Raw genomic sequence first — 26668 nt, 5'->3', positions numbered from 1 at the left:
AGTCCTTGAGGTAGATTGTATTTATTATCCTCATAAATAAGGGCATCAAGGGATACAGAGTTTAAGTATGTTTCCCATGCCCACACAACTAGTAAATAGTGAATTTGAACCACAGCATTCTGGCTCCAGGATTCTGAATTAGAATAAAATACTTTTTTGAAACAAACTGAGTGCCTTAAAAAGTTATCAAATATATTAACAAACCAAGGCAAAGCACCCGAGTCTTCCAACTCTTAATCCAGTGTCTTTTTCACTGTAATAAAAGTGCTTCCATTTGTGTTCATTGTAATACTTGATCTTTTTTATTCAAGCAGTAATCTCTGAGATTTATTTAAATATAATAGAAGAAATGCCCTTGTGATCAAGCTGGAGCTGGAGGAACATTGTGGGCTTTCCAGTTTGACCCTGAGGGAAAAAGATCCTTAGATGAAACTGACCAGATGATATCCTTGGTACAAGTGGTTTAGATAGGTGGTTGGCGTAGGGAAGTTGTGGTAACTCTTCTGTTGTTTCGTGGTTTGAGAGATACTATTTTGTGGTAGCATCTGGCTGGCTCTCTGTTTTTCTTTGGTCTGTTAGGAAAGGTTTGAGAAGAATCAAATTGTAAAGTAACTTTTAAACGAAAATGCCCTACTTCTCATAATGTCTGAGGGATTATATAGTTGTCAGCACTGGGTAAACTTTAACATATAGCCTCCTTAAGTGGATCTGTCCCTAATGTTCTGTCATTCTTCCCTTGCACAGCACCGCCTCTGTGTGATAAATTTTATCTGCAAAGACAGCCCCTAGTCATTACATGTAATTCTTCATCCCATCCTCTGCAGCTGTCTCAGAGCAATAGTCTGCTGAATACTAGCTGTAATCTTAGGTTTGAACTAGACTCTGGGAATAAAAGCGGTCTTTCCTCAGTTCAGACAAAAAGCCAACTTCACTGGTCACAGTGGCTCATGCTGTAATCCTAGCATTTTGGGAGGTAGAAGCAAGAGGTCTGCTTGAGCCCATGAGTTCAAGACCAGCCTAAACAGCATAGTGAGACTTCTTCTCTACCAGGTGTGGTGGCACGTACCTGTAGTCCCAGCTACTTGGGAGACTGAGGCCAAAGGATTGCTTGAGCCCAGGAGTTTGAGGCTGTGATGAGCCGTGTTTGTGCCACTGTACTCCAGTCTGGGCAACTGTGAAACTCCAATTCAAAAAAAAAAAAAAAAAATTCTAAGGCTTTATTTAGATTAAAATGTCCTGGATTATTCATTTTTCCCTGTGTGTGTGTGTTTAAGATGAGGGGTACGATTCAGGATAGGTAGTTAAGTGGTCATCATACAGGTAAAGTTTGAATGTCCCTTTGGTCCCCACTTCATTTTGTTGTCTCAACAGTAGCAGATGCCATGAATTTTTAAACTTTTGGCATCTGCTACTATTGAGACAACAAAATCAATGAAGACAAATCCAGCAAAATTAACAGAAATCTTGTTAACATTCAGCCATATCTAGTTCAGCAGCTTGTTTTGCTTGTTGTTTATGGGTACAAGTTCTTGGCTGTGATTTTTGTTTTGCATATTTATAATATTTTCTGTTAGAAAAATAGTGTCTAGTTTGTAAAATGGAGTTAAACATATCAGTGTTGTGGTGTTCTACAAAAGTGTGACAATTTCCTCAGCAAGCTTGAGAAACTTCGTAGGGAGATTTTTGCTGAAGAGATGCTGTGTGACATAAATTTTGACTGTAGTAAACTAATTTTTTTAAATTAGTGGCAAAGGATGGAAAACAAGTTAGAGAAGCTTTGAGAAATACTACTATTGATTTCAAAAGTTAATAGCAGTTACTTCAGCATCATTAACTGCCAGTAGTAAATCATTGTGGGGATGTGGGGTAATTTCACAACTGAAATCATTCAGTAAAAGGCTCAGTTCTCATGTACTATTTTTTGTCTTGTTTGCTTACAGCTATCTCATTAAATTTTCACTTAAAAAGGTGTCATTTATAAAGTCTTGCGTAGCCTTGGCAAGACTTTGAGGCAGAATGGCTTGACAAGGCATACTGACCTTGAATTAAACTCCGTGACTTCCCTAGGCAGCCTGCCCAGTTTGTCAAGACTGAGTCTTCCAGGCGTGTTCTCTAATAATAGACCTAGGGAGCCCTAACAGGAGTAGAAACATTTGGAGGGCTTCTCTTTGACTAACTCTCCCTGGAAGGGCTTACAATCTTTTCTTTTGAATCTATTCAGGAAAAAAGTCATACCGAAGAAAAGCATCTGATTTTCATACTTCATAATGTAAATTCTAAATGTTTATTCAGAAATGTGTACTGCTCATGTATGAAGAGATGGCTGACCAAAACACGTTTAGAATTGTTCTTTTCTGCCATTGTTGATGTACTACTTTTTTAAATCCTGTTTTCTTTGTGACTAATAACAGATGTTTTTAGAAGGCAGCTGGCTGGAATTAGAAATGCAGCCTGTAATTTAAGAAGTAACCTTTTAAAGGTTTCTGACTGGGAATAGTGAGTTTGGGAAATTAACTGGACCATCTTTTATGTCATTAGAAAATGTTTTATGGTAGCTAGTATTTTTTTCAAGAGTCCTACTCCCATAATTTCTATATTTCACTCATAGTAAAGTTGATATTGGGCCGTGTCTCATAATAAAAACAAGGAAATGGAAACTTTTTTCATGAATTTCTTGGTTCTCATTTTGCTCACAGAGGAAACATTTTGTTATAATGCCAGATTCCTTTTTTCTTTTTAAAGGAACAAAATATGTTTTGTATCTGAAGTAAAAGTTATCCTTGGGGTCTCAGAGTATATATAGAAGAGTTTTTGTTTAGGTTTTCTACCTATAAAATGGTATACTATTCTGCCATTTGGTACAAGTTAGTGGTTTCTTTACTTTTATTCCTTTTTTTAAAAATTAGCAGCTTTATGGAGATGTAGTTCAAATACCATACAATTCACTATTTAAAATGTGCGATTTAGTGGATTTTAGTATATTCACAGAGTTGTGGAGCCATCATCACCACAGTCAATTTTAGAAAATCTTCATCCTCCTAGAATGAAGCCTCATACCCATTAGCAATCACTTTCCATATCTTTCCGAATGTCCCAGTGATACGTAAACCACTAATCTACTTTTTATCTTTATAGATTTACCTAATCTGGGCATTTTATTTAAATAGATTCATAAGTAATGCTGCTGTGAACATAAATTACAAGTTTTTTGTGGCTATATATTTCATTTCTCTTGGATATATGCCTATGAATGAAATTGCTAGGTCATATGGTAACTTTAGGTTTAACATTTTGAGGAACTGGCATACTGTTTTCCAAAGTAGCTGCACCATGTTACATTCCCACTAAAGTGTTCTCTAATTTCTTCACATACTCTCTAACACTTGTTATCATCTGTGGAGTTTTTTTTAATCGTCATATGTATGGGTGTGAAGTGACAGATAATGGTTTTGATTGTATATCTTCATTGTAGAAATGCTCGTTCAGATCCTTTGCTCATGTTTCAAGGGTTATTTGTCTTATTCTTGGGTTCTAAAAGTTCTTTATATGTTCTAAATATAAGTCCCTTATCAGGTAAATGACTTACCAGTATCTTCTCCCAGTCTAAGTTGCCTTTTCACTTTCTTGATAGTGTCCTTCAAAGCACTAAAGTTTGAAATTTTGCTGTTGTTCAATTCATCTTTTTTTAATTTTGTTGCTAGTGCTTTTGTTGTCATATCTAAGATACCATTGCCTAATCATGAAAGTATGCGTATGTTTTCTTCAGAGTTTTATTTTTAAGCTCTTGCATTTAGGTCTTTGATCTATTTTGAGTTAACTTCTATTATGTTGTAAGGTAGAAGTCCAACTTCATTTGCATGTGGATGTCCAGTTGTCACCATTCTGTTTGTTGAAAAGACTATTCTAGCCAGGCTCAGTGGCTCAGCCTGTAATCCTGCGCCTTTGGGAGGCTGAGGTGAGTGGATTGCGTGAGCCCGCGGGTTCGAGACCCGCCTGGGCAACTTGGCGAGACCTCATCTCTACAATAAATCAAAAAATTAGCCGGGTGTGGTAGCGCGCGCCTGTAGTTCCAGCTACTCAGAAGGCTGAGGCGGAAGGATCTCAGAGCCCAGCAGGTCGAGGCTGCTGCAGTGGCCGGGAGCGGCCACTGCACTCCAGTCTGGGCGACAGAGTGAGACTCCAACTCAAAAAAATAAAAATAAAATCAGGAAGTCAGCCCTCTAACTGTTTCAAGATTGTTTTTGGCAATTCTGGGTTCCTTGAGTTTCCTTATGAATTTTAGGATTGGTTCGTCAATTTCTGCAAAATAAGGCAGCTGATTTTTATAAGAATTGCAGTGAATCTTCAGGTTAATTTGGAGAGTATTGTCATCTTAACAATATTAAGCCTTCCAGTTTATGAGCATGAAATCTTTCCATTTATTTAGGTCTTATTTAATTTTTTTCAATAATGTTTTAGTTTTAAGATACAAGTTATGAACTTCTTAAATTTATTCCTAAGCTTATTTTTTATACAACTATAAATGGCATTGTTTTTGGATTGTTTATTGCTTGTATTGATTTTTATATGTTGATCTTGTACTACCCTATAACCTTGTTGAACTTGTTTATTAGTTTTCTTCTTCTTCCTTCCCTCTCTTCCTTTCTTCCTCTCGCCTTCCATTTTGCTTTTATCTTTTTTTTCTGTCTCTTTCTGTGTCTTCTTTCTATCCAAGATTTAGTCCAGGATCATGTGTTGCATTTAGTTGCCATACCTTGTTATATTTTTAAGCATTAAATGTTCCCAAGCATTTACTTTCTCTCCTGACTTGGCCAGACTTCTAATTTGAAGTTCCAAGTCTCTTCTTCTTTTTCTTTTTCTTTTTTTTTTTTTGCCTCCAAGTGATTTTGAAAAATTTCACCATGAAGCATGGGCTGCAGATATTCCTAAACTTCAAGGGCTCTTTGTCCTGGAGAAGGATGCACTTTTCCTATCTGATTTCTTTTCTTTCTTTTTTTTTTTGAGTTGGAGTCTCACTTCATAGCCAAGGTTGGAATGCAGTGGAACGTTCACAGCCACCCGGGCGTCAACCTGCTGGGCTCAGGCAATCCTTCCGCCTCAGCTGTCCACGCAGCCGGAATTACAGGCGCGTACTGCCACGCCAGGCCAATTTTTTGGTTTTGTTTTGTTTTTTTAATTGTAGAGATGAGATCTCGCCAGGTTGCCCAGGCTGTTCTCGAACCCTCGAACCCATAGCCTCAGGCAATCAGCTCATCTCGGCCTCCCAAAGTTCTTTCTTTCTTTTCTTTCTTCTTTTTTTTTAGACAGAATTTCACTCTGTTGCCCAGACCGGAGTGCAGTGGCACAATCTCAGCTCACCACAACCTCAGACTCCTAGGTTCAAGTGATCCTCCTGCCTCCGCCTCCTGAGTACCTGGGATTACAGGTGCACACTACCGTGCTTAGCTAATTTTTGTCTTTTTTGTAGTGACAGGGTCTTTCTTTGTTGCTCAGGTTAATCTTGAACTCCTGCCTCAAGCAATCCTTCCATCTCAGCTTCCCAGAGTGCTGGGATTACAGGCCTGAGCCATTGCGCCCAGCGCCTATCTGGTTTCTTAAAGTGGCCACATCTTATGCCTTCCGAACATTTAAAGTCGAAGATAGCTTTTATTTCCTCACCTTTTCACTGGAAAACTTTCTAAGCTGTATTCTAGATCAAATTTGATTACTTTTGCCCCCAAACTGTGTAAGATCAACAAAGCCAAAAACAGAGTGTGATTTTTGAGATTAAGTATGTGACTGAGAAGTGTTTCAGAGTATAAATTTCTGAGAGTGAATACTATGTAACATGCCAGAGGAAATCTTAATAAAAGAAATCATCAAATCGATTTTTTAAAATCCTTTTCCTAACACCTTGTGGGCTTCCTATAACCTTGAGCAAAAACACTTGACCTGGTTGTCCAACTTTCCATCCAAGAGTGAAGGGAACATTGTCATTTGCAGTGCTATTAGGTATTCATTTTCACTGTAGTGCCTCAACCATTCTTTAGAAACTTGATTTAGGCCAGATCTCTTTATAGTGAATCCCAAAGTACTAACCAAATTTTTCGGTAGTACATTTCTCTCTTGTTTGTAAGTTTTTCTCATTTTATAAAATGTGTCAAAAACAGGCAACATACAGGAATTCTAAGCATGGAACCCCTAAGCATAGAAAAAATTATTTTCATTTGTGAAAAGGCAGAGAATAGGAGATTTCTGAGTTTAGGATCCTCACTCTGGTAAGTGCATTCCCATCCTAACCTTTGGCCAAAAGTCAGCGTTTGTCTATAATTTTTTTCTTTATGAAAAAACCTTTCTCATTTTTTAGTAAATTCTTTGGATTCCCATTATGGAAATTCACTTTAAAGCATTTTTAGAAGGCAGTGAAGAGAGATTGTTAAAATTAAGTAAAATTGAACATTACATGAAAATGTTTAATTTATTAAGGTCTAAAACTTTTTGATCATTGTAGCCAAATCATTATGTATATATCTCTTTTTGGAAAATATTCTATATTTTGAAAGAGAAGCTCACTCTGTAAAAAGAGAAAAGGCTACTTTTAAATAAAACTGCCTGCATCTGGAACAAAAGCCTGTTGGTGTCATTGTTAAGGAAATCAGCAGTTGCCACCAAATTACTGGTTGCAAACTGTATAAACAATGGGATTTCTCAATTGGAGAAGGCAATTTAAGTCCTAGAAGTTGGCTGCCAAGGAAACCACTAACTGGAAAAAGACTAGTAGAGTTTTTATGCAAACTAGGCTGATACTTTTTGGTATTCTCCACTCTTTTTCTGTGAAAGGGGGGAGAAAGTAAGATAGCAAGAAACTTGGAAAGACATTCTGTTGTAGGGAGGCAAGGACTAGATGTTTCTCTTTAGCCCCCCCTTGCTTTTTTGGGGGAAATTTTTAAACTTTCCCAAAAAGTTGGAAAAAGAGTACAATCTATTTACCCTTCACTTAGATTCACCAGTTTTTAACATGTTGCCATATTTGCTTTCTCTCACATCCTCCTACACTCTCTTTTTTTCTCTTTTCTCACACACACTCACAAATTCACATAGAAAGTAAGTCACAAACATAGCTTATCATCTCTAAATACTTCAGTATGTATTTCCTAAGAAGATATTCTCTACCTAACCAAAGTACGATTATCACACTCAAGAAGTTTTTAATTGATATAATATCATCTAATATAGTCTATATTTATATTTTTCTCAATTGTCCCAGAAATGTTCTTTCTAGCCTTTTTTTAAAAAAAAAAATCTAGCATCTTCTCAAGATTCATTCACTGCATTTAATTGTTGTAAGAATTGTAGGAATAGCCACCCGTCTCTGCCTCTTTTGACTTTCCTGTTACTGATATTCTTTAAATGACCAGAGACTACTTTTCTTGTAGAATGTCTCACAGTCCAGATTTTACCTGATCTTTTTTTTAATGTTTATGCTATTGCTTAACATATTTGACAGGAAAACTAACAAAGGAAATGTAGTCTTTGTATTTCATCACATGTGGAGGCATGTAACATCAGTTTGTCCAACTATTAAAGATTCTCAGTTTGATCAGTTGGATAAGGTCATATTCACTATACTTTTTCATTACAAAAGTACCTTTTCTCCTTGTTATTTAGGGAAAATGTGGGGTGGAGGATGATACTTTGAGACCATGTGAGTATCATTCTCAAGCAACCTTTCTTATGGTTTTGTCCTCCATGATCCTTGCCTAACTCAACTAGGGACAGCAAAATGGTGATTACCTAATTTTGCCCTTACGTCTACTTTTATTAACTGACTTTCTCCTGTAAAGAAAAGCCTTCCTCCCTTCACTTTTTTTTTAAAGTATTACTGTGGACTCTGAGATTATCTTTTTATTTAATATGCTGTAGTCCACTATTGTCGTTATTCTTTTTGATGTTTGTGTTTTCCCAAAGTTGGCCAGTGGAAGCCCCTTTGGGCCAGCTTCTCTATCATTTTGACATGTCTGCATCATTCTTTGAGCAGTTCTTACCTCGCACTTTTTCTGTCCCAACATGGAATCATACATTTCTCTAGGAATCTTTGTTTCTTTTAGTAGAAAAACCAGGATCTGGACAATATGTTCATTGCTTCTACTTCAGTGGGCAAAGCTAGGTATTATATTTTTAAAATCATGAATTTCTACAGATGCCTCCAGTTAAAAGCCAGCACCACAGGGTTCTTCCTTGCCTTTCATTCTTCCATATTTACACCTCCCTCCACCACATGGACAACTCTGATTTCCACCAGCATCAGTATGTTTACTCACTTGTTCTACAGTACATAAAAAGTAGTTTTAGAGTTACACCAGTACCACTATGTACAACAAATGTAAGTTCAGAATTTTTCCGCACTTTGGACTTAGAATATATCTCATTAAGCCTATACGTATAGGCAGATCACTATATTCATAAGTTAAATTCTTTTTTTATTTTCTATGTGGTTATGTTATCAATTTAATGCACAACTAGATTCACTTATTTTTGTTTTAATTCAATTTTAAGGTGTGCTTCTTTTTCTGTTTTTAAATTTAACCTAGTGTAAAACATTTGATAGTTCAAATGTCAAAACTATATATAAAAAGATATTCTCAGGAAGTCTCCGATCTCTTTCCCTTTCACCCATCCCCTATAAACAACCATTTTCATGAGTTTCTGATTTTTTTATTCTGTTTCTTTTTTGCCAAAATAAGCAAATAGATATTTGCATATAATGGGTTCTTACACAAACTTTTTCCATAAAGAACCAAATAGTAAATTTTTTAGGTTTCTGTCACACCACTCAACTCTGCCATTGTAGCTTGAAAGCAGCAATAGACAGACTGCAAACAAATGGGCCAGGCTATGTTCCAATAAAACTTTATTTGCAAAGACAGGAAGTGAGCCAGATTTTACCTCTAGGAGTAGTTTCCTGACTCTAAGATGAGATGTAGATAGATATATTCTCATATAAAAGCATATACATAGTATACTATCAAAAAAAATTGCTCAATATTAAAGTATGTTAAAGCGGACTTTATTTAGGACCTTCACGACAGGTACAGTGACCATAAAATGGGATTTTGCAGTTGGGTAGAGAGACTGGGTTCAACTGCAAACACAGCATAGACAAATGGGAATTTGTAGCCAAGGATCAAGGATGGAAAATGACTTAGGAAATATCAGCGGTAAGGGGGATTCTGGCAAAACCGACCTACAGTGTCTTAGTGAAGAGATGCTAGGGTGATCAGACATTATCTGATGATGGAGGATAAGGAACCTTATCAGATTAGGAGAGTGATGAGTTCAGTTCTTGCTGACCTGACTTAGCAAGGTTCTTTGCTAAAACTAGATTTTGCAAGGAAGTGTTCAGATGGGTCTAGAAGAAGGTGTAAAGTTTGGTCAAGCAAAGTCTTTGTCAGATACTATGTTTATATTACTTTCCAAATTGCTTTTGTTCCCCTAACAAATAAGTCCTGAAGAGCATCACCCTCTTTTTATGACTGCATAGTATTCCATTATACAGACATATCATAATTTATTCAACTTACTAGATGCATACTGTTTTTTGGGGTTTGATTTGCTCTTTTGTTTTGTTTTGTTTTTGAGTTGGAGTCTCACTCTGTTGCCCAGGCTGGAGTACGGTGTCATGCACGTGGCCACCGCAGCCTCTACCTGCTGGGCTCAAGTGATCCTTCCACCTCAGCCTTCCAAGTAGCTGGAACCACAGGCGTGTGCCACCATGCCCGGCTAATTTTTTGATTTATTGTAGAGACGAGTTCTTGCCAAGCTGTCCAAACTGGTCTCAAACCCTTGGGCAATCCTCTCGCCTCCACCTCCCAAAGTGCTGAGATTACAGGCTCCCAACTGATACACACTGTTGTTACCAGTATTTTGCTAACACAAACAATGCTGTAGTTAATAACTTTTGCTTATGGTATATTTTTTTATATATGCAACCTATTCTGTTACCATAGTGCAAGGGTTCAAGTAAATGAAAACCTATTGAACTAAGTATGTGGTGTGGTATTTTACTTTAAAGTGATGTTTTAAATTGTAAATAATTGTATTTGTAATACAATTTAAATTGTATTATATTTAGAAAAACAAATAATCCTGAAATATATGGAGTTAACACTGAAAGTATCACTTTATGCTCCTTCACTCCCATCCCAGCCATATGTACTCCTCTCTCCCAAATTGTTAACAGTCTGATCTGTATGCTTCAAACCTTTCTTTTGTTGCACTTGCTGTTGGTTTTATCTTTCCCTACTCAACATATATGCAGGGCTTATTTATTTATTTATTTTACAAAATTTGATCGTTATAGATAATGTATTATGACTTGGTCTTTTCATTTCGTGTGTGTTTTTTATGTCCATATATATGAGTTACCTCATTCTTTGTTCTAATTGTTTGATAGTATATAATATAAATGTACCACAATTTATTTAACCTTGTTTTTACTACTGTTTAGACTGTTTTCAATTTCTCAGTATTACAGATGACTACAGTTAATATCTTGAAACATATCTTTGCATGTGCACAAGTACTTCTGTAGAATAGATTCCAGGAAATGAAATGATTAACTATTATCATTGATTTGCACTTGTTGCAGTGTCTTCCTCACATCCTTGTCAACACCAACGATTAGCAATATTTTTAATATTTGCCAATCCAATGGATTAAAAAAGAAAGCTCATCGTTTTAATTAATATTTTTGTTTACTAGTGAGATTGTTAGTTCAGGTTTGTTGGCCAGAAATTTATTCTATGTTTGTTCACATGTCTGTTGGGTTATTTTTCTTCAACGGAGCTTTGATTTATAAGTATACTCACTGTCTGGACTTTTACTGCCCAAACTCTGGGATTAAATAGATTTGGGTAAATGTTTTGACAAACCCTTGCTCTATGCAATCTGCCTTGTCTCCTTTCAAAATCAACTGATTCAGATGAAAAAGCATCCCTTGCTTTCCTAGTTTGACATCTAGATTCTGACTGTCCAAAATTAGGAACTCAAAAGATTCGGATAGAGAAGGATACTTAATATTTTCATACTAATTTGTAATCTATTTTAGACACTAGGATTTTTACATATGTGAAATTTATATAAAAATAACCTATTTCGTTAACACATTTTTAATAATTCATACTTTGTTGTTAATTTTAAATACCACCTTTATCATACCCCAGAAATTCTTTTTTTTTTTTCAAGCTGAGTCGCTCTGTTACCTACCTCAGCCTCCCAAGTAACTGAGACCATAGGTGTGCATAACCATACTTGGCTGAAAAATTTTTTTTTTTTTGTAACCACAGTGTCTCACTATGTTGCCTAGCGTGGTCCCAACTCTTGGCTTCAAGTGATCCTCCCACTTCAACTTCTCAAGGCACTGAAATTACCATAAACTATACCTAGTCTACCAAATTCTTACAAATACAAGGATCTGTTCCTCAACAACCATATTGTTTTAATGCATATTTGGGTAGCTAGATGGTAAAATTAAATAAAATATCCAGGAATAAAATATCCCTGCTTTCAGGGAGCTCACCGGAGAATGAAAGGAAAAGCTTAGGATAAAAGAAAAATAGATATGAAAGCAGATTGTGTGTATGTGTGTGTGTGTGTGTGTTTTAAGTCACTGACAGGAAAGCTTTTATATGAAGTTGTTTTCCCTAACTGACCAGGCTTTTGATCATATTGCTTATACTTTAAGGCTTAGATAATACGGTTATACTCAAATTGAGACATTCTTTGTGACCCCGAAGAGGATTCCAAATGGGATGTGGTGCAAGCAGAGGTACAGGGATGAGACCAAATGGATTATTATCTTGGGAGTTTCAGAGTGATAAGGAAAAATATCAAGAAATGGGATTAGAAAAACCTATATATCCAGTGCAAGAATTGGGGACTAGTCACTTCTGTAATGTGGAGCTGAATTGTAAATGAACAGGTATTCTGAATCTTTTTTTTTTTTCTTAGTACTGGATGAACGAATACACCTCGTCCATTGGAATTGGAGTTTTTCATTCAGGAATTGAAGTGTATGGCAGAGGTATGTATATACAGTCTAAATATACTTTTTGAAGCCTTTGTACTTTAAAGAAGTTGCAAAATCATAGCTATAGCTCTTCTTTTTTTTTTTTTTTTTAACCATTTCCATATGTTATTACAGAAAGTAGAAGAAAATCTCCCCCATTTGTTTTTACTGTGTTTTGGAAAAATACCCAACATAGAATGTACTTGGGGAGAAAGTACTCAAAATGCAAGAGTATACATTCACTTTGTTATCTTTTGTTCTAAGTACTGTGTCTTAAAAAATACTTTCCTTTTGAGATTGTTATACCATGACAGTTTGTTTGCTCTGATAGATATTGGAGTTCCAAAGAAACTTTGCACTTTGAAAAACAGCAGGGTAAAAACAACCATTTTGGATGGAAACAGGTTGGTACTAGAGAGTGTCAGACTTAAAATACCAATTTCCTGAGGGAATTTCAGTAATAAATTTGCTTTTATAGACCTATAAGTATATACTTATAAAGTTTAAAAACATTGCTGAACAAATTCTGCCATTGATTGCATCTGATGATGGCCTTTGTCATTAACTCAGTCCATTTTTGTTACCTTTAATATGATAAACATGTCAGGAGCCACTCAAACCAAGCAGTTGTGTTTTCAAGGTCTTTTTTCCTTTGTTCTAATTCCTACTCTTGATGCAAGAAAACCTACTCCTGATCAAGTTGTAACTAGTAAGACAGATCACATTGCCAATTTCATCAGGCTTGTGATAATGTATCATTTTGTATGATGTGTTACAGATTTTAAAGGGCCATTACGTTTTGAACCACATGATCATGCCTTGAGGTAGATAAGAGCATGTGGTATTTTGTCCGTTTTTCAGGTGAAGAAACTGAGGCCCAAACCTGCTGCAATTAATAATGCTAACAATTAACAGAACTAGGACTTGAGCCCGTGTGTTTTTATATAAACTCATCCTAAATCCCAGCACTTTGGTAGGCAGAGGCAAAAGATTTGGCTGAACCCAAGGGTTCAAGACTATCCTGAGCAAAACCTCATCTCTATAATCAAAAAAAGTAGCCAGGTGTGGTGACGCCCACCTGTGGTTCTAGCTATCTGGAAGGCTGAGGTGGATCGCCTGAGCTCAGCAGATCAAGGCTGCAGTGGCCATGAGTAGGCTGCTGCGTTCCAGCCTGGGTGACAGAGTGAGACTATGACTCAAAAAAAAAAAAAATCTAAAACTCACCCTACAGCAGAATTGCCTTTGCTTCAGCTTCTTTGTGACCTCTTAGAATATATTATTGCAGTTTATGCAGGGTTATCCCTAAAGATGACACACCAAATTTAGCTAATATAATGAAAAGACCCATTTACTTAAATGTGTTAGCGTGGTATTTATCTACCACCTTTTTTATATTTCTTGTTACCTGCTTCCAGGTACAGTTTAACAAGGCAAATGTGGGCTATAAAGATCTGCCATTGTGGGGAGGGGAAGGGAGATGGGATTAACGGTAATAAATATCTGTCTGGGGATGGGGAGACCTCTTATCAACAAGGGTACCTGAACGAAGCATATTTGTATACCTAACCCTTAACTGTACCCCACAATATCATAATAAAAAATATTGATTTAAAAAAAAAAAAAGATCTGCCGTTTAAGTTCCATTTTACTTGAAAGTCTGCATCTACCAAATAATCCCAAGAAACAGTGAGGGGCTCTTGCTGAAAGTTTCATGATTGGAGTATTGCTGTGGGTAGGATCGTAGTCTGTGGTGTTGCTCTTTTGGTTGATTTGACTTTTTCCAAAGTTGTGTGTATGTTTCTTTAATTTGTATGATGTATTACAGATTTTAAAGGGCCATCAAGTTTTGAACCATATGACCATGCCTTGAGGTAGATAAGAGCATGTGGCATTTTGTCCATTTTTCAGGTGAAGAAACCAAGGCCCAAACCTGCTGAAATTCATGATGCTAACAATTAACAACTAGGATTGAGCCCATATGGTTTTATATGCTAGTCCATTGCTCTGTCATCTGCCTAATCGTTGTTGCCTTTCATAAAATGATTTAGTAATAATTAGAAACATGATTCAAAATATATCCATGTAAATTTAGCAAAGCTAGAATCAAATATGTTCTAAAAGTGAATGTTTACTTCTTGAATAAAAGAATTAGTGGGTCTGTGATTTTTCTTACTATAATTGAAAAAGTTAAGAATCCAAATATAAACTTAGTCTGTCCAACTTGATCTTCTCCAATATTTTGTAAAATTCTGTCATTAAAAAATTTTCTAAATTATATTTTTTAATTGAATGATAAACTTTATCTCTCAACTACTTTGTTGCTTTTTTCTGAGAGGTCTGAATTAAAAGTAAACTTACTGTCTGCCTATTCTGTCCCATGCTTTGTTCTAAGACCTTTCAAGATTATATTTTAAATTTTTTAAGTTTTAAGATGAATTTAAACATTTGAAAATTTTAAAATATGCCCACCAAGACTTAGCCATTTAAATATCCAAGTGAGATATCAGAATTGTAAACACAAATTTTTATTTGAAGCCATTCTTTATTTTTGTTCTGGATGAGAGTTTGTATGTGATGTCACCAAAGTACAAATGGTTTCTTCCCACATAAGATTTACTATGGAGAGTGGGAGAGGGGGCGAATGAGTGGGTATATGTGCTGATTTGGCAGGTTATTTTTTTCTTGAATGAAGAAATTGAATAGTGTTTGGGGTTTGGTAATGCTTCACCCTTATTCAAAGATAAATCAAATGTCTTTATCCCAGAAACCACGAAAACTCAGTTACTAGACAGTTAGTTTCTCCAGTAAGGTTTGAGTTTGAAATTAGATAACTTTTACAAAAAATTTTTAAATCTCTTTTTGTCACTGACTTGAAACTCATTTAGAAAGTGACAAAACACTGAACATTGAATTGACCATCTGCTTAGTTTGGCATGATAGATACGTGGACAGAGCTGTCACCTTTGAGTATTAGTCACTCTCCTTTTGCCAATATAAACAAAGTAAATACAGCAGTCAAGATGACCTTTGAGTGTCTTTTGTTATACAACTTTTCAGGTCTTTTGTGAAAACTGTCCTATACTAGTAATAGCTAAATGATATTTTTGTGACAGAACTTATAAACTGAAAAATATTTAGATTGTATTGTTATTAGCCTAATCATTTACTAAAGCTAATTTAGCATTCTGGTTCAATATTATGTGATAAATACTAAAAATCATGAGTTTTCTCTTTTCAGAATTTGCTTATGGTGGCCATCCTTATCCGTTTTCTGGAATATTTGAAATTTCCCCAGGAAATGCTTCTGAACTAGGAGAAACATTTAAATTTAAGTAAGTAGGGAGGATAATTTTTATTATACTGTCTTAGATGCCAAGGATTGTTTTCAGACATACAGAATTCATTCTGTAGATTAAAACCTAAGAAGTTTAAAATGTTTCTTTAACTTTATTTTAGTTACTGATACTTTATTTTAAAATTAAATGTATTTAAGTTGTTGGGTAAAGGTGGGAATTAGCCAAATAATATGTCTGAAATAGCTTTCCATTGCTTTTATTCAGGACCCATATAAGTTATCCTGTCTACTTTTTAAATGTTTTTACCTTTGTGTAATTAAGGTTTGCCTTAAAATATCTTTTCTATCCAATGATTTCTTCCTCCCAGTATCCTGTTTGAAAAGAGGAGGAAAGGAAAGTTTTATTGTGGTCTGCCTAGCACTACTAAAACTCTCTTTGTCCCGAAAAAGACACTGCTTATGAAATAACTAAACAGTTGATTAACCTGAAACTTTTGTTAAGGTACATGTATTACATGCAGTGATAAACATAAATGTATAGCTATAACTATTCTCTGGAGTCTTATCAGCAGTAAAAAGCAGTAGAAATTCGATGTTTGTAATCAAATGTTCATTGCTTAATTAAAATTTGTATTTAAAATGACATTTAGAATCTTAGTTTCCTTTATTGTGTATGTGTCGGAGTCTTTTGCCAAGGCTGGAGTGTAGTGGCACGCTCATGGCTGCAACCTTACCTGCTGTGCTCAAGTGATCCTTCCACCTCAGCCTTTCAAGTAGCTGGAACTACAGGCATGCACCGCCACGCCCAGCTGATTTTTTTTTTTTTTTTTTTTAATTTGTAGAGATGAGGTTTTGCCAGGTTGCCCAGGCTGGTCTTGAACCTGCGGGCTTTGGCAATCCTCTAACCTCCAAAAGTACTGAGATTACAGGTGTGGGCCACCATGCCTACCCTCAATCTTAGTTTCAAGGAGCATCGAAGAAACTTCTGGGCCTATAATTGATAACTTGCCAAGTAAAAAATGGATAGTGAGTCCGGACATGTCTCAAGCCTGTAATCCCAGCACTTTGGGAGGCAGAAGCAAGAGGATTGTCTGAGCACTGGGTTCAGGACCAACCTGGGCAACGTGGTAAGAGTTCATCTCTGCAGCATATCCAAAAAAAAAAAAAATTAGCCAGGTGTGGTAGCATGTGCCTGTAGTTCCGGGTACTTGAAAGACTGAGATGGAAGGATCACCTGACCCAGCAGGTGGACGATTGGGTGGCCGTGAGTGTACCACTGAACTCCAGCCTGGGCAACAGAGTGAGACTCTGACTTTAAAAAAAAAAAAAAAATGGGTAGTGAAATGAGGTTAGAGCTACACTTTTTTAACACTACAAAAGTCATGGTTCTCTCGGCCTATCACTGAATTGAAACATTTACACACAGGAGTGCTATAATGCCACCTGAATCCACTCCTTAGGGCTCTCTTTTGGCAAGACTATTTGAGAAAAGGATTTCTAAGTACTCTCTTAGATGCCTAATCTGTATCTGACTAAAATTCCACTTTCTGTAGATTAATGTTTGTGACATTTCCAACATAATAGTTTTGGGGTTGTTTTTTGTTTGTTTTTGTCTTGAGGGATTTTTTAGATCATGCTTTTAAAAAATGTTTATTAAAGTTTGACAGTACATCTTACTGCTGCCCGGCGGCAAATAACTTAAAAGTTTGTTTGTAAGTGAAATTATGGCCAGTTTTTTAATGGCAGTTGTAATTAGGCAGGAATATTTGTAGCACAGATCTGTTCTCTAATAATATAGCTGTACAATAGTGCAAAAATAACTATAATGTTACTTTTTTATATAATGACACATTGTTTCATAAAGAAAACAACGTACGTGCTTTTATATTATTCATAAGCAGTGTGCTTAGGAGTTTATTGCAGAGAATTTAAAAATAAAATAATTGAGATTTTTAAAGCATCATTTTGTGTTTCATCTTATTATGTTAACCCTGCTTGTTAAATTGATCTCAGTATTCCTGGAAATAAGCATGTATATTCACATGCTTTTTATAAATATTTGAAATTTACACAGCTATGTTCTCATTTTTTTCTTTTTCTTTTTCCTTTTTGTTCTTCAAGAGAAGCTGTTGTTTTAGGGAGCACTGACTTCCTAGAAGATGATATAGAAAAAATTGTAGAAGAACTGGGAAAAGAATACAAAGGCAATGCTTATCATTTGATGCATAAAAACTGCAATCACTTTTCTTCAGCTTTATCAGAGGTAAATTAAGTTTTATCCTAAAAGTTTATCAAACAAATAAAATATACTACTATACTTATTATCCTATTATATTCTATCTTGTTTCATTTTTTCTAATTTTTTTGTTTTGTGTAAAATACGATATTGTATGAATGACCTTTCCAGAGTTGGTAACTTCAGAATCATCACAGTTTTAAATGGTAATTCCATTCCTTACTTTGCAATGGGTAGAGAGTGAGTGCAAATAATTGTCTCTATTATCCTGGTTTATTTTATTCTAACCGAAAGCTTTCACTTAAAAAAATTAAGTGCCTAGAGACTTCTGCTTCTTAGCCACTAAGATTTCTCTTTGCTAACTTTTATGTGCCAACCTGAATTTTTTTTCTGGCTCTTCTTAGTAAATAATTCTTCTCTTCCATCTCAATTTTATTCTGCTAACATATCACACAGGCATTTATTTGCCTTCTTAATTATTGAATCCCAAGCAGAAGATCAAAACTAGATCAAAATTAAATAATCATAAAAAGAAAATGGAAGGAAGAAATGAAAAAGATTATAAAATAAGGTCTAGAGAATTAAACAGCACTTGAAATAGCTCCCTAGTATTCTGACCCTTAGTAGATGGTTGTAGTGGCAGCATCAAGGTACCATAAAAATTGTGAAAGGTATAAAAGAGAAAATGAGTTCCTATTTCAGAGACCTCCTGTGACCAGAAATGTTTCGCTCCCTGGCCTTTTCCCTTCCCTCATGGTCTGTTACCATGCTACTCAAAGTGTATTTCATGGACCAGCAGCATTAGCATCTCCTAGGAATTTGAGAGACAAAGATTGTCCCTGCCCCACCAGAGATGTACTAGGATCAGAATCTTCATTTTAATAAGATCCCCAGGTGATTCATATGAACATAAAAGTTTGGGAAGCAACATCAGTCTAGTGGACGAATCAATACCATAGAAGTGACCTAGTGGATTTTCAGGGAAGGGGCAAGGTGATTTTGAGCTTTCTTGACCTCAGACATTACATTTGTAGGGAATGCATTCAAAGATCCATAGATTTTTTTTTTTTTTTTTTTTTTTGAGTTGGAGTCTCACTCTGTCACCCAGACTGGAGTGCAGTGGCCGCTCCCGGCCACCGCAGCCTCGACCTGCTGGGCTCCGGCGATCCTTCCGCGTCAGCTTTCCAAGGAGCTGGAACTACAGGCGCGCGCTACCACGCCCGGCTAATTTTTTATTTATTGTAGAGATGTGGTCTCGCCAAGTTGCCCAGGTGGGTCTCGAACCCGCGGGCTCAGGCAATCCACTCACCTCAGCCTCCCAAAGGTGTGGGATTACAGGCTGAGGAACCGAAATTAGTAGAGATATAGACAGCATCCTAATACAGTCTCCTTGTTTTACAGACAGCAAAACAGGCCTTGATTGGGAAAATGCCTTACCAAGGATTGTTTGTTTATTTTTTAGAGACTGGGTCTCGCTCTGTCACGCAGGCTACAGTGCAATGGTGAGATCATAGCTCATTGCAGCCTCAAACTCCTGGGCTCAAGTGATCCTTCTGCCTCGGCCTTCTGAGTAGCTGAGACTACAGGTGTGCACCACCACAACGAGTTAGTTTTTTTGTTGTTGTTATTTTTGTTTGTGTTTTTGTTTTGTAGAGACTGGGTGTTGCTATGTTGTCCAGTCTGGTCTCAAATTCCTGGCTTCAGGCAGTCCTCAGGCACCATGGCCTCCAAAGCGCTGGGATTATAGGCGTGGCCTACTTACCAAGGATTATTATGGGGAATTCAGATTAGACCCTGACTTCTTGGTCCAGTACTTGCTATACTTTATCATTACTTCCTCTGGTTCTAATTATTATTTCTCCCAAATAAATTAATAACTTTATTGAACATCCATACCACTACCTTTGCCCTGGCCTAACCCTGAAACCGTATTACAGTTGGGAGCCTAAAGAACAATTCTAAATGTCACTGGAGCCATCTTTTTAGCTATAATTTTCATGCTTATACCCATATGGATACTGCATAGTTAAAGAAACAATTATTCTCGGTGGCTCAGCCTATAATCCCAGCGCTTTGGGAGGCCAAGGCGAGTGGATTGCCTGAGCCTGCAGGTTCAAGACCTACCTGGGCAACTTGGCGAGACCTCATCTCTACAATAAATCAAAAATTAGCCTGGCGTGGTAGCACACGCCTATAGTTCTGGCTACTTGGAAAGCTGAGGCGGAAGGTTCGCCAGAGGGCAAGGCTGCGGTGGCTGGGAACATGCCACTGCACTCCAGTCTGGGCGACAAAGCGAGACTCCAACTCAAAAACGAAAAAAGAAACAATTGTTAAAGAAGTTAAGTGACTTAGCCAAGGCTACCCAGCTTGTTAGTGACAGTGCTGGATAGTAAGGGATGTAAGAAGCTGTTTTGGTAAATCTCATATATGGAAGCAAGCAAATTAATGTTAGGCACTTGAAAGAAATTTAGTAAAACTATGCTTTTATATCTTTGACAACATAGTTTGGAGATGTGTGTCGTACTACCAGTTGCAGGTAGACAAAATCGTTGGTAATTATAATTGGTTGTTGCTATACATACTCTTTTGCAACATTGTTCTAAAAATTCTAAGAATTATCAGAATTTAACATAGTGTTATCAATTCAGATGCTTCCTCTACAGTGGGGATTACCAAACTACTAGCCTGGCCTTTAAACCAACACCAGCCTGCCACCTGTTTTTGTACAGCCTGGAAGCTAAGATCGTTTTTACATTTTTTTAAGGTTTGGAAAAAATTCAAAAGAGGGATATATAATGGCATGTATAAACTATGTAAAGTTCAAATTTCAGTATTCAAAAAGTTTTATTGGAATACACCCATGCTCATTTGTTTATTTTCTTAAGAGACTGTTTTCAGGCTGCAATGACAGAGTTTAGTAGTTGTGGCAAAGACCGTATGGTCTATAAAACCCAAAATATTTACTGTTTGGCTCTTAAGAGAAAAACAGCCTCTACTCTACAAATTAGTTGCCAGCCTCTACTCTACAAATTAGTTCCATTTGAATCTTACTCAAATTGGTTTGAATAACGAGGAAACATTATTTCACAAAACAAGAAATCCAGAATGAGGCAACCTCCTTATCAATATAGTCAGTGTCTCAACTATGTTATCAGGGATCTAAGGTCTTTTCATTTCTCCAAGCTGCCATCTTTGGGATGTTAGCTCTGCCCTCAGGCTAGTTCCCTTTATAGTTTTCAGACACTGCAACAATTTTAGTACAACATCCAGAGAAAGACAGAAAATCTCTCTCTTTGGTTCTCTCTTAGAGACAGTGAAACTTTTTTCAGGAACCATCCCTCCTTCTCCCCTTCCAAAAGCAGGCTGTATTTCATCAGAATTGGGTCAAATGCCCAATTTTAAACCAGCCGCTAGCAGAAAACAAACAAAAAACAGCATTGCCATTACTAAATGCCACTGGCCTAGTCTAAAAAATGCCTTTTTAAAAATCAGTATTTTCAGCTGGGCTCAGTGGCTCAGCCTGTAATCCTGTGCCTTTGGGAGGCTGAGGTGAGTGGATTGCCTGAGCCCGCAGGTTTGAGACCCGCCTGGGCAACTTGGCGAGACCTCATCTCTACAGTAAATCAAAATGAGTTGGGCATGGTAGTGCGCACATGTAGTTCCAGCTACTTGGAAGGCTGAGGCGGAGGGATCGCCAGAGCCCAGGAGGTCGAGCCTGCAGTGACCGGGAGCGGCCACTGCACTCCAGTCTGGGTGACAGAGTGAGACTCCAACACACACACACACAAAAATCAGTATTTTCGGTGGGAAAATTTAAAACATAAAAGTAGAGAAAATAGTATAGTGAGTCCCTATATACCTATCACTTAGATTCAGAAATAATCAATTCATGATTAATCTTATTTCATGTGTAAACAACCACTCAGATGCCACCCCATCCACAGATTATTTTGAAACAAATCCCAGGTATCATTTAACTTCAGTTATAAGTATTTCACTGCGTAGCTCTAAAATGTAAAAGATTATTTTTAACATAGCCACAATACATTGTCACTCCTAAAAAAAAAGACTTTACTTTCTTAATATTTTCCAAATATATGGTGTTCAAATTTCTCTAATTGTCATAATTTTTAAATAGTACTTTGAGTCTAAATCTAAATGAAGTTCATATAACTGATTACCCTGTAGAAAAGGCAGGGTAGGTGCTTAAATCTTTCCCTTTACTTACTAGTTTTCAAAAAGTGTGTTGGTTACTGTGCAGAAAAGAATTAGCATCAAAAGCTTGAGACTCATGTCCTTAGAAAGGACTGCCTGCAAGGTTGGCCCTAAGCTGGCATCTGGGAAGTTGACCTTCAGGAGTTTCTCACCATTCCTAGAACTGACAGGGGTGGCTCTCTGTGCCTAAGTTGTTGGCACAACTGATTTGGTTTATGCTAAACACCTGCTTTCCCTCTGGGAATCCGAGATTTTGGCTGAGGGTGCCTACATGACCAGTTCCCAGCAAAAACTTTGGGTACTAAATCTATAATGAACTTTCCCGGTACACATTTCACACATGTCACACTACTCATTGCTGTGGGAATTAAGCGTGTTAAATATGACTCCGCTTAAAGCACCTGGTTTCCTCTGGACTTTGCCATATGTACATTTTCCCTTTGCTGATCTTTTAAAATATATTTTTGTTGTAGTAAGTCATGGCCATGAGTATAATATGCTAAGTCCTGCGTCCTAGCAAATCACCAAGCCTGGGCGCAGTTGCGGGGACCCTTGACTCACAGAAAAATGACACAAGGCCTATTTGAGAAAAGAAAGGATGAGGGGTGTGGGGTATGGCGAACCTTTGGCCCCCGGGTGGCTTTGGGGTCATCCATGATATGAAATAGCAGCTGAGCTGATGTCAGTTGTGACAGGTAAAGGTGACCTGTAGAATTTGAAAACAGTAGATACAACTCTGGGAAAACTGACTTGCCAGATCCCTGGTTACTTTTGGCTGGGCTGGCTAAAGCGAGGAGGCAAAAAGAAGAGCAGCCCAAGTGATACCTTTGGTTTTTGTTCTCTCCTCCAGGTGAGAAGAAAAAAGGCTCCAGAATTCCCAAAGATGAGCTTTGATTGAGCCAAAAGCATTAAACACTTGTTACTCTTTTCTCATAAATAGGAAAAAAAGTGAATCAGTTCCCAAGGCTGGAGCAAAGTTTTTAAAAGGGCAAGGAGTATTCTCCAGTCTTTCTTGAGCCTAGCTGCTGCCGAGACACTCCCCACTTCTGTTTCAGCTGGAATATCCCAGGCAGCTGTACTGTTAAACCTTTTGCTGCATTTATTGCAAGGGGTTTGAATATATCTGCAATGAGGACAAAGGTGGGGGACTTTTTAATTGCCTTGTATTTTGCAGTTATTATATCTATGGATATAGGATTAAAAATGTAAAAGGCTTTATGCTTATAATTTCACAAATTCTAGAGGGATCATTTCAATCAGGCAATGCTGCAAAGAAAAAGCATTAGTGGAACACAACTTCCTTGCTTTTTTGCTGCCATACAATGCTGGAAATTTAAATCTTCTGAGTGTTGAAAGCAAAGTAAGTCTCATAACTGATGATATTTACTATGATATTTGCCCACCAAAGTCCTTGGAAAAAGGAGAGACAGAATGAAAAGAAAGGCAATCTTCAAATGGAAATAAGCTTTTAAAAGATTTTAAAGCAGATTTAATTACAAGTAAGCTCTTATAAAATCAACTGTCTGACCCTTAGAGGCTTGTGATTATCCAGCCTGATATATATATTTTTGGGGATGGGTCTTAGAAAGGACTTATGAAAACCTTGTTTTTCACTTGGCCTTGGAAACATGGCTGTCTGACTCTTCAGCATCACAGCTTTATTGCTGCCAAAGAAAAGCCCCTACCATTTTTTGGAATCCTGAATTCAGATTCTAATTACTTGGGCTTGACTCTTAAGATAAAATCTGACATAGTCTGTTATATACTATTTCAGCCTTAACACAAGGTGAGTTAAATTGAAAGCAGATAAAGGCTCAGGGAACAAGACTTCTTCCTGGGGATCATTGCAGATTTAGGATACCCCTCTATGGGCTTTATTTTTATTTTGTTGTTGTTTTGGTGTTTTTTTTTTTTTAATTTTTTTTCTCTGTGGACTTTAAACTGTAAAAACATGGATGTTGACTGGACCATCTGAATTCTCTTTCTTTTTTGTTAAGAGGGACCGGGATCTTGCTATGTTGGCCAGGACAGTCTTGAACTCCTGGCCTCAAATCAGTCCTGCCACCTCAGCTTCTCAGAGTGTTGGGATTATAGACCTGAACCACTGTGCCTGGCTAAGTTCTTTATTTCTGATACAGGGACTGATTACCTTCCCAATGTGGGATTATAAAAGCTACATGTTGGGGAAGCACATCACCAGGACTGTGACCCCTGTGCTTACTCTCCACCTCTCTCAGGGATGTTTCACTGCAATTGAGTTAGGACGTTCTGGATCAGTTGCAGATTGCAGCAGCAGGCTGATACCTGCCTATACTTCACCACCTTTCAACTGGTGCACACACCTCAGTAAGGCAGTTTTATTACTAAAGCAGTTGTTCCCAGAAACAGAATGATCTATTATAGGCCAATCACTAGATGAATGATCAGGATGAAAGGGGTGAGTGGCTTTATAAGCCCATTTTGAAATACTCTAAAAATTCAGGATTTAATTCTGATCAGTTTCTGAGATGCTATGTCTTTCTGGTTACATTATATAAAAATATTTTCCTGTGAAAATTCCTTTGTCCCTCTGTCATACATCCCTTCCAGATGAAAGGCCTGGATAAGAGTAGGAGATGATCTTTAAAATATGAAGCTCTGATTGCTAGGTGGGACTTGCTGACAACAATAATAACAATTTTTTTTAAAAACCCAAATCCTGACACCTGGGAGTAGACTCAAGGAGGGCAGACTGATGACCTTTGTTTTTCAATACTTCCTTCCCTCTCTTCCTAAAGAAAAACTTCCCATGTTGCCTTTTAATCTGCTGGGAACAATTTGAATTCAAACAGGCTGCTGAGCCCATGTTCATACCTGACAGTGCTATTAGGCAGTGGGGGATGGCCTCAGCTCCTGTACTTCCCACATAGAACACCTACAGATGTCATCCATACTCATGATGCTGATAACCTGGTGTTGGGGACAAACATGGAACTGACTGAATGCCTTCAGGTAGTCTCTCTGAAACAAAGCCCCAACTGATTTTTCAGAAACCTAGTTTTCTCTGAACTTTACACCATGCACTTTTTTCCCTGCTGATTTTGTTCTATATCCTTTTATTGTGATAAAGCATACCTGCAAAATGCAACCATATGTCAAGTCCTGTGAGTCCTCTTAGCAAATCATCAAACCTGGAGGTGGTCTTGGAGACCCCCAATGCAGTGCCCTAGTATTCTCCAAAGGTAACCAATTTTTTTCTTTTTTGAAAATTTAGTCTCATGAATCTCCCTCCCCACATTTAAAAATGTGTTCTATGTTTCAGATGAGTGTAGTTGCTGTTCTTGCCTCTACAGGTTGGCCTCTGAGTCTTTTGATATGTCTCTAATAATCTTTGATAGCCTTTTTGTTGTCTGGTGGGACAAGATATTCTGGGCTCAGTTGTATTTTCCTATCCCAGAACTGTTTCCTTCTAATAGGAAATATTTAGAAACTTTAATCTGGGCATTAGGGTTGCTTATTGCTACTAAATTGGAGATTATTTTTAGATTTTTTTCCCCCAGTAGACGGAAATAGTACTGTTTTACAGGTTCATAGTGAAGTTTCTTACTACAAATTCAGGCTATCCCACATCAAAACTCCAATTCTTAGTAGTAACAACATAATTGCTCATTTGTTTTACCCCTCTATACTTTAAATCAACTTCAGAATAATACAACTGCCACCAACAATGAGTACTGGAAATTGACTGTTTTGTTGTCTTTTCTGTCTTTATAGTGTGGTTTAATAGATACAGTCAGCTTCATGTGTTTTACAGTTAATTGGCATTTCTTTCTGTGGGATTATGCCACCAACTAAGTACATGGTTAGTTTCCTTTTTCCTTTTAAGAGATTGCTTTTTTGTTTAAGTTTTGTTGTATACTTACATGAAATCTTTCCATAGTTCCAAAGTCATATCTGAAAAAAAAAGTATATTCTCCGAAGTCTAGCTTCTATTTCACTCCCCTCTACCCTTCTTTGGTCTCTAGAATTGTAAGAGAATAAATTTGTGGTGTTTTAAGCCACCGATTTTTTGATAATTTGTTACAGCAGCCATAGGGAACCAGTACAGATATTGGTACCTGGGAGCAGGGTGTTTCTGTAACAACACCTAAAAATATGGAAGTGGCTTTGGAATTAGGTGATTCAGCTGGAGAAATTGTGAAGTATTTGATAGAAGTAGCCTTATTACCTTGGACAAATATTAAAGGTGCTGCTGGTCAGGCCTCAGAAGGAATGAGGAACATGTTCCTGGAAACTGGACAAAAGGGATCCTTGTTATATACTGGCAGAAAGCTTAACTGAGTCGTGTCATGCAGTTACATGAAAAATAGATTTTATAAGCAATAAGCTTGGATATTTAGCTAAGGAAATTATCAAGTAAAGTGTAAAAGGAGCAACCTGTTGGCTTTTTGTTGCTTATAACATTAAAATATGCCTAGGCAACATTGCAAGATTTTTGTCTCTACAAAAATTTTTTTAAAATTAGCCCGGCAGGGTAGTCCATGCCTGTAGTCCTAGCTACTTGGGAGGCTGAGGCAGGAGGATTGATTGAGGTTGCAGTGAGCCGCGATTATGGCACTGCACTCTAGCCTCGGTGACAGAGCAAGACCTTGTGTCTCAAAGAAACAATAAAATGTGAGAAGAAGCCAGGCACAGTGGCTCATGTCTGTTATCCCAGCACTGTTTTCCCAGCCCAGGAGTTTGAGACCAGCCTAGACAACATAGGAAGACCTCGTCTCTGTTATTTAAAAAAATAAAAATAAGCTGGGCTTGGTGGCTCAACCTGTAATCCCGCGCCTTGGGAGGCTGAGGTGAGTAGATTGCCTGAGCCCACGGGTTCAAGACCTGCCTGGGCAAC

The 26668-nt window shown here is 37.2% G+C and overlaps 1 protein-coding gene across 3 annotated transcripts in view; it reads left to right on the top strand.

The window, feature by feature from the left end:
* Positions 1 to 26668, top strand: part of DESI2 (desumoylating isopeptidase 2) — a 60459-nt gene that overhangs the window by 14958 nt on the left and 18833 nt on the right. For 2 of the 3 annotated variants that reach the window (XR_002482386.1, XM_008065363.1), the window contains exons 2-4: positions 11989 to 12061; positions 15285 to 15378; positions 17463 to 17604. Coding sequence is in view for 2 of the 3 variants with exons in the window: in XM_008065363.1 (XP_008063554.1) it covers positions 11989 to 12061; positions 15285 to 15378; positions 17463 to 17604 (309 nt within the window). In the remaining variant the exon portion in view is untranslated. The remainder of the gene's footprint in view (positions 1 to 11988; positions 12062 to 15284; positions 15379 to 17462; positions 17605 to 26668) is intronic. The other variant, XM_021716182.1, reaches the window with a different exon arrangement.

This window comes from Carlito syrichta, unplaced genomic scaffold (genome assembly GCF_000164805.1).
Source record: "Carlito syrichta isolate Samal-C Ts95f unplaced genomic scaffold, Tarsius_syrichta-2.0.1 Scaffold308254, whole genome shotgun sequence".
In the NCBI taxonomy this organism is placed as follows: Eukaryota; Metazoa; Chordata; class Mammalia; order Primates; family Tarsiidae; genus Carlito; species Carlito syrichta.
The sequence above is the reverse complement of the archived record's forward strand: the minus strand, read 5'-3'. Positions and strand labels throughout refer to the sequence as shown.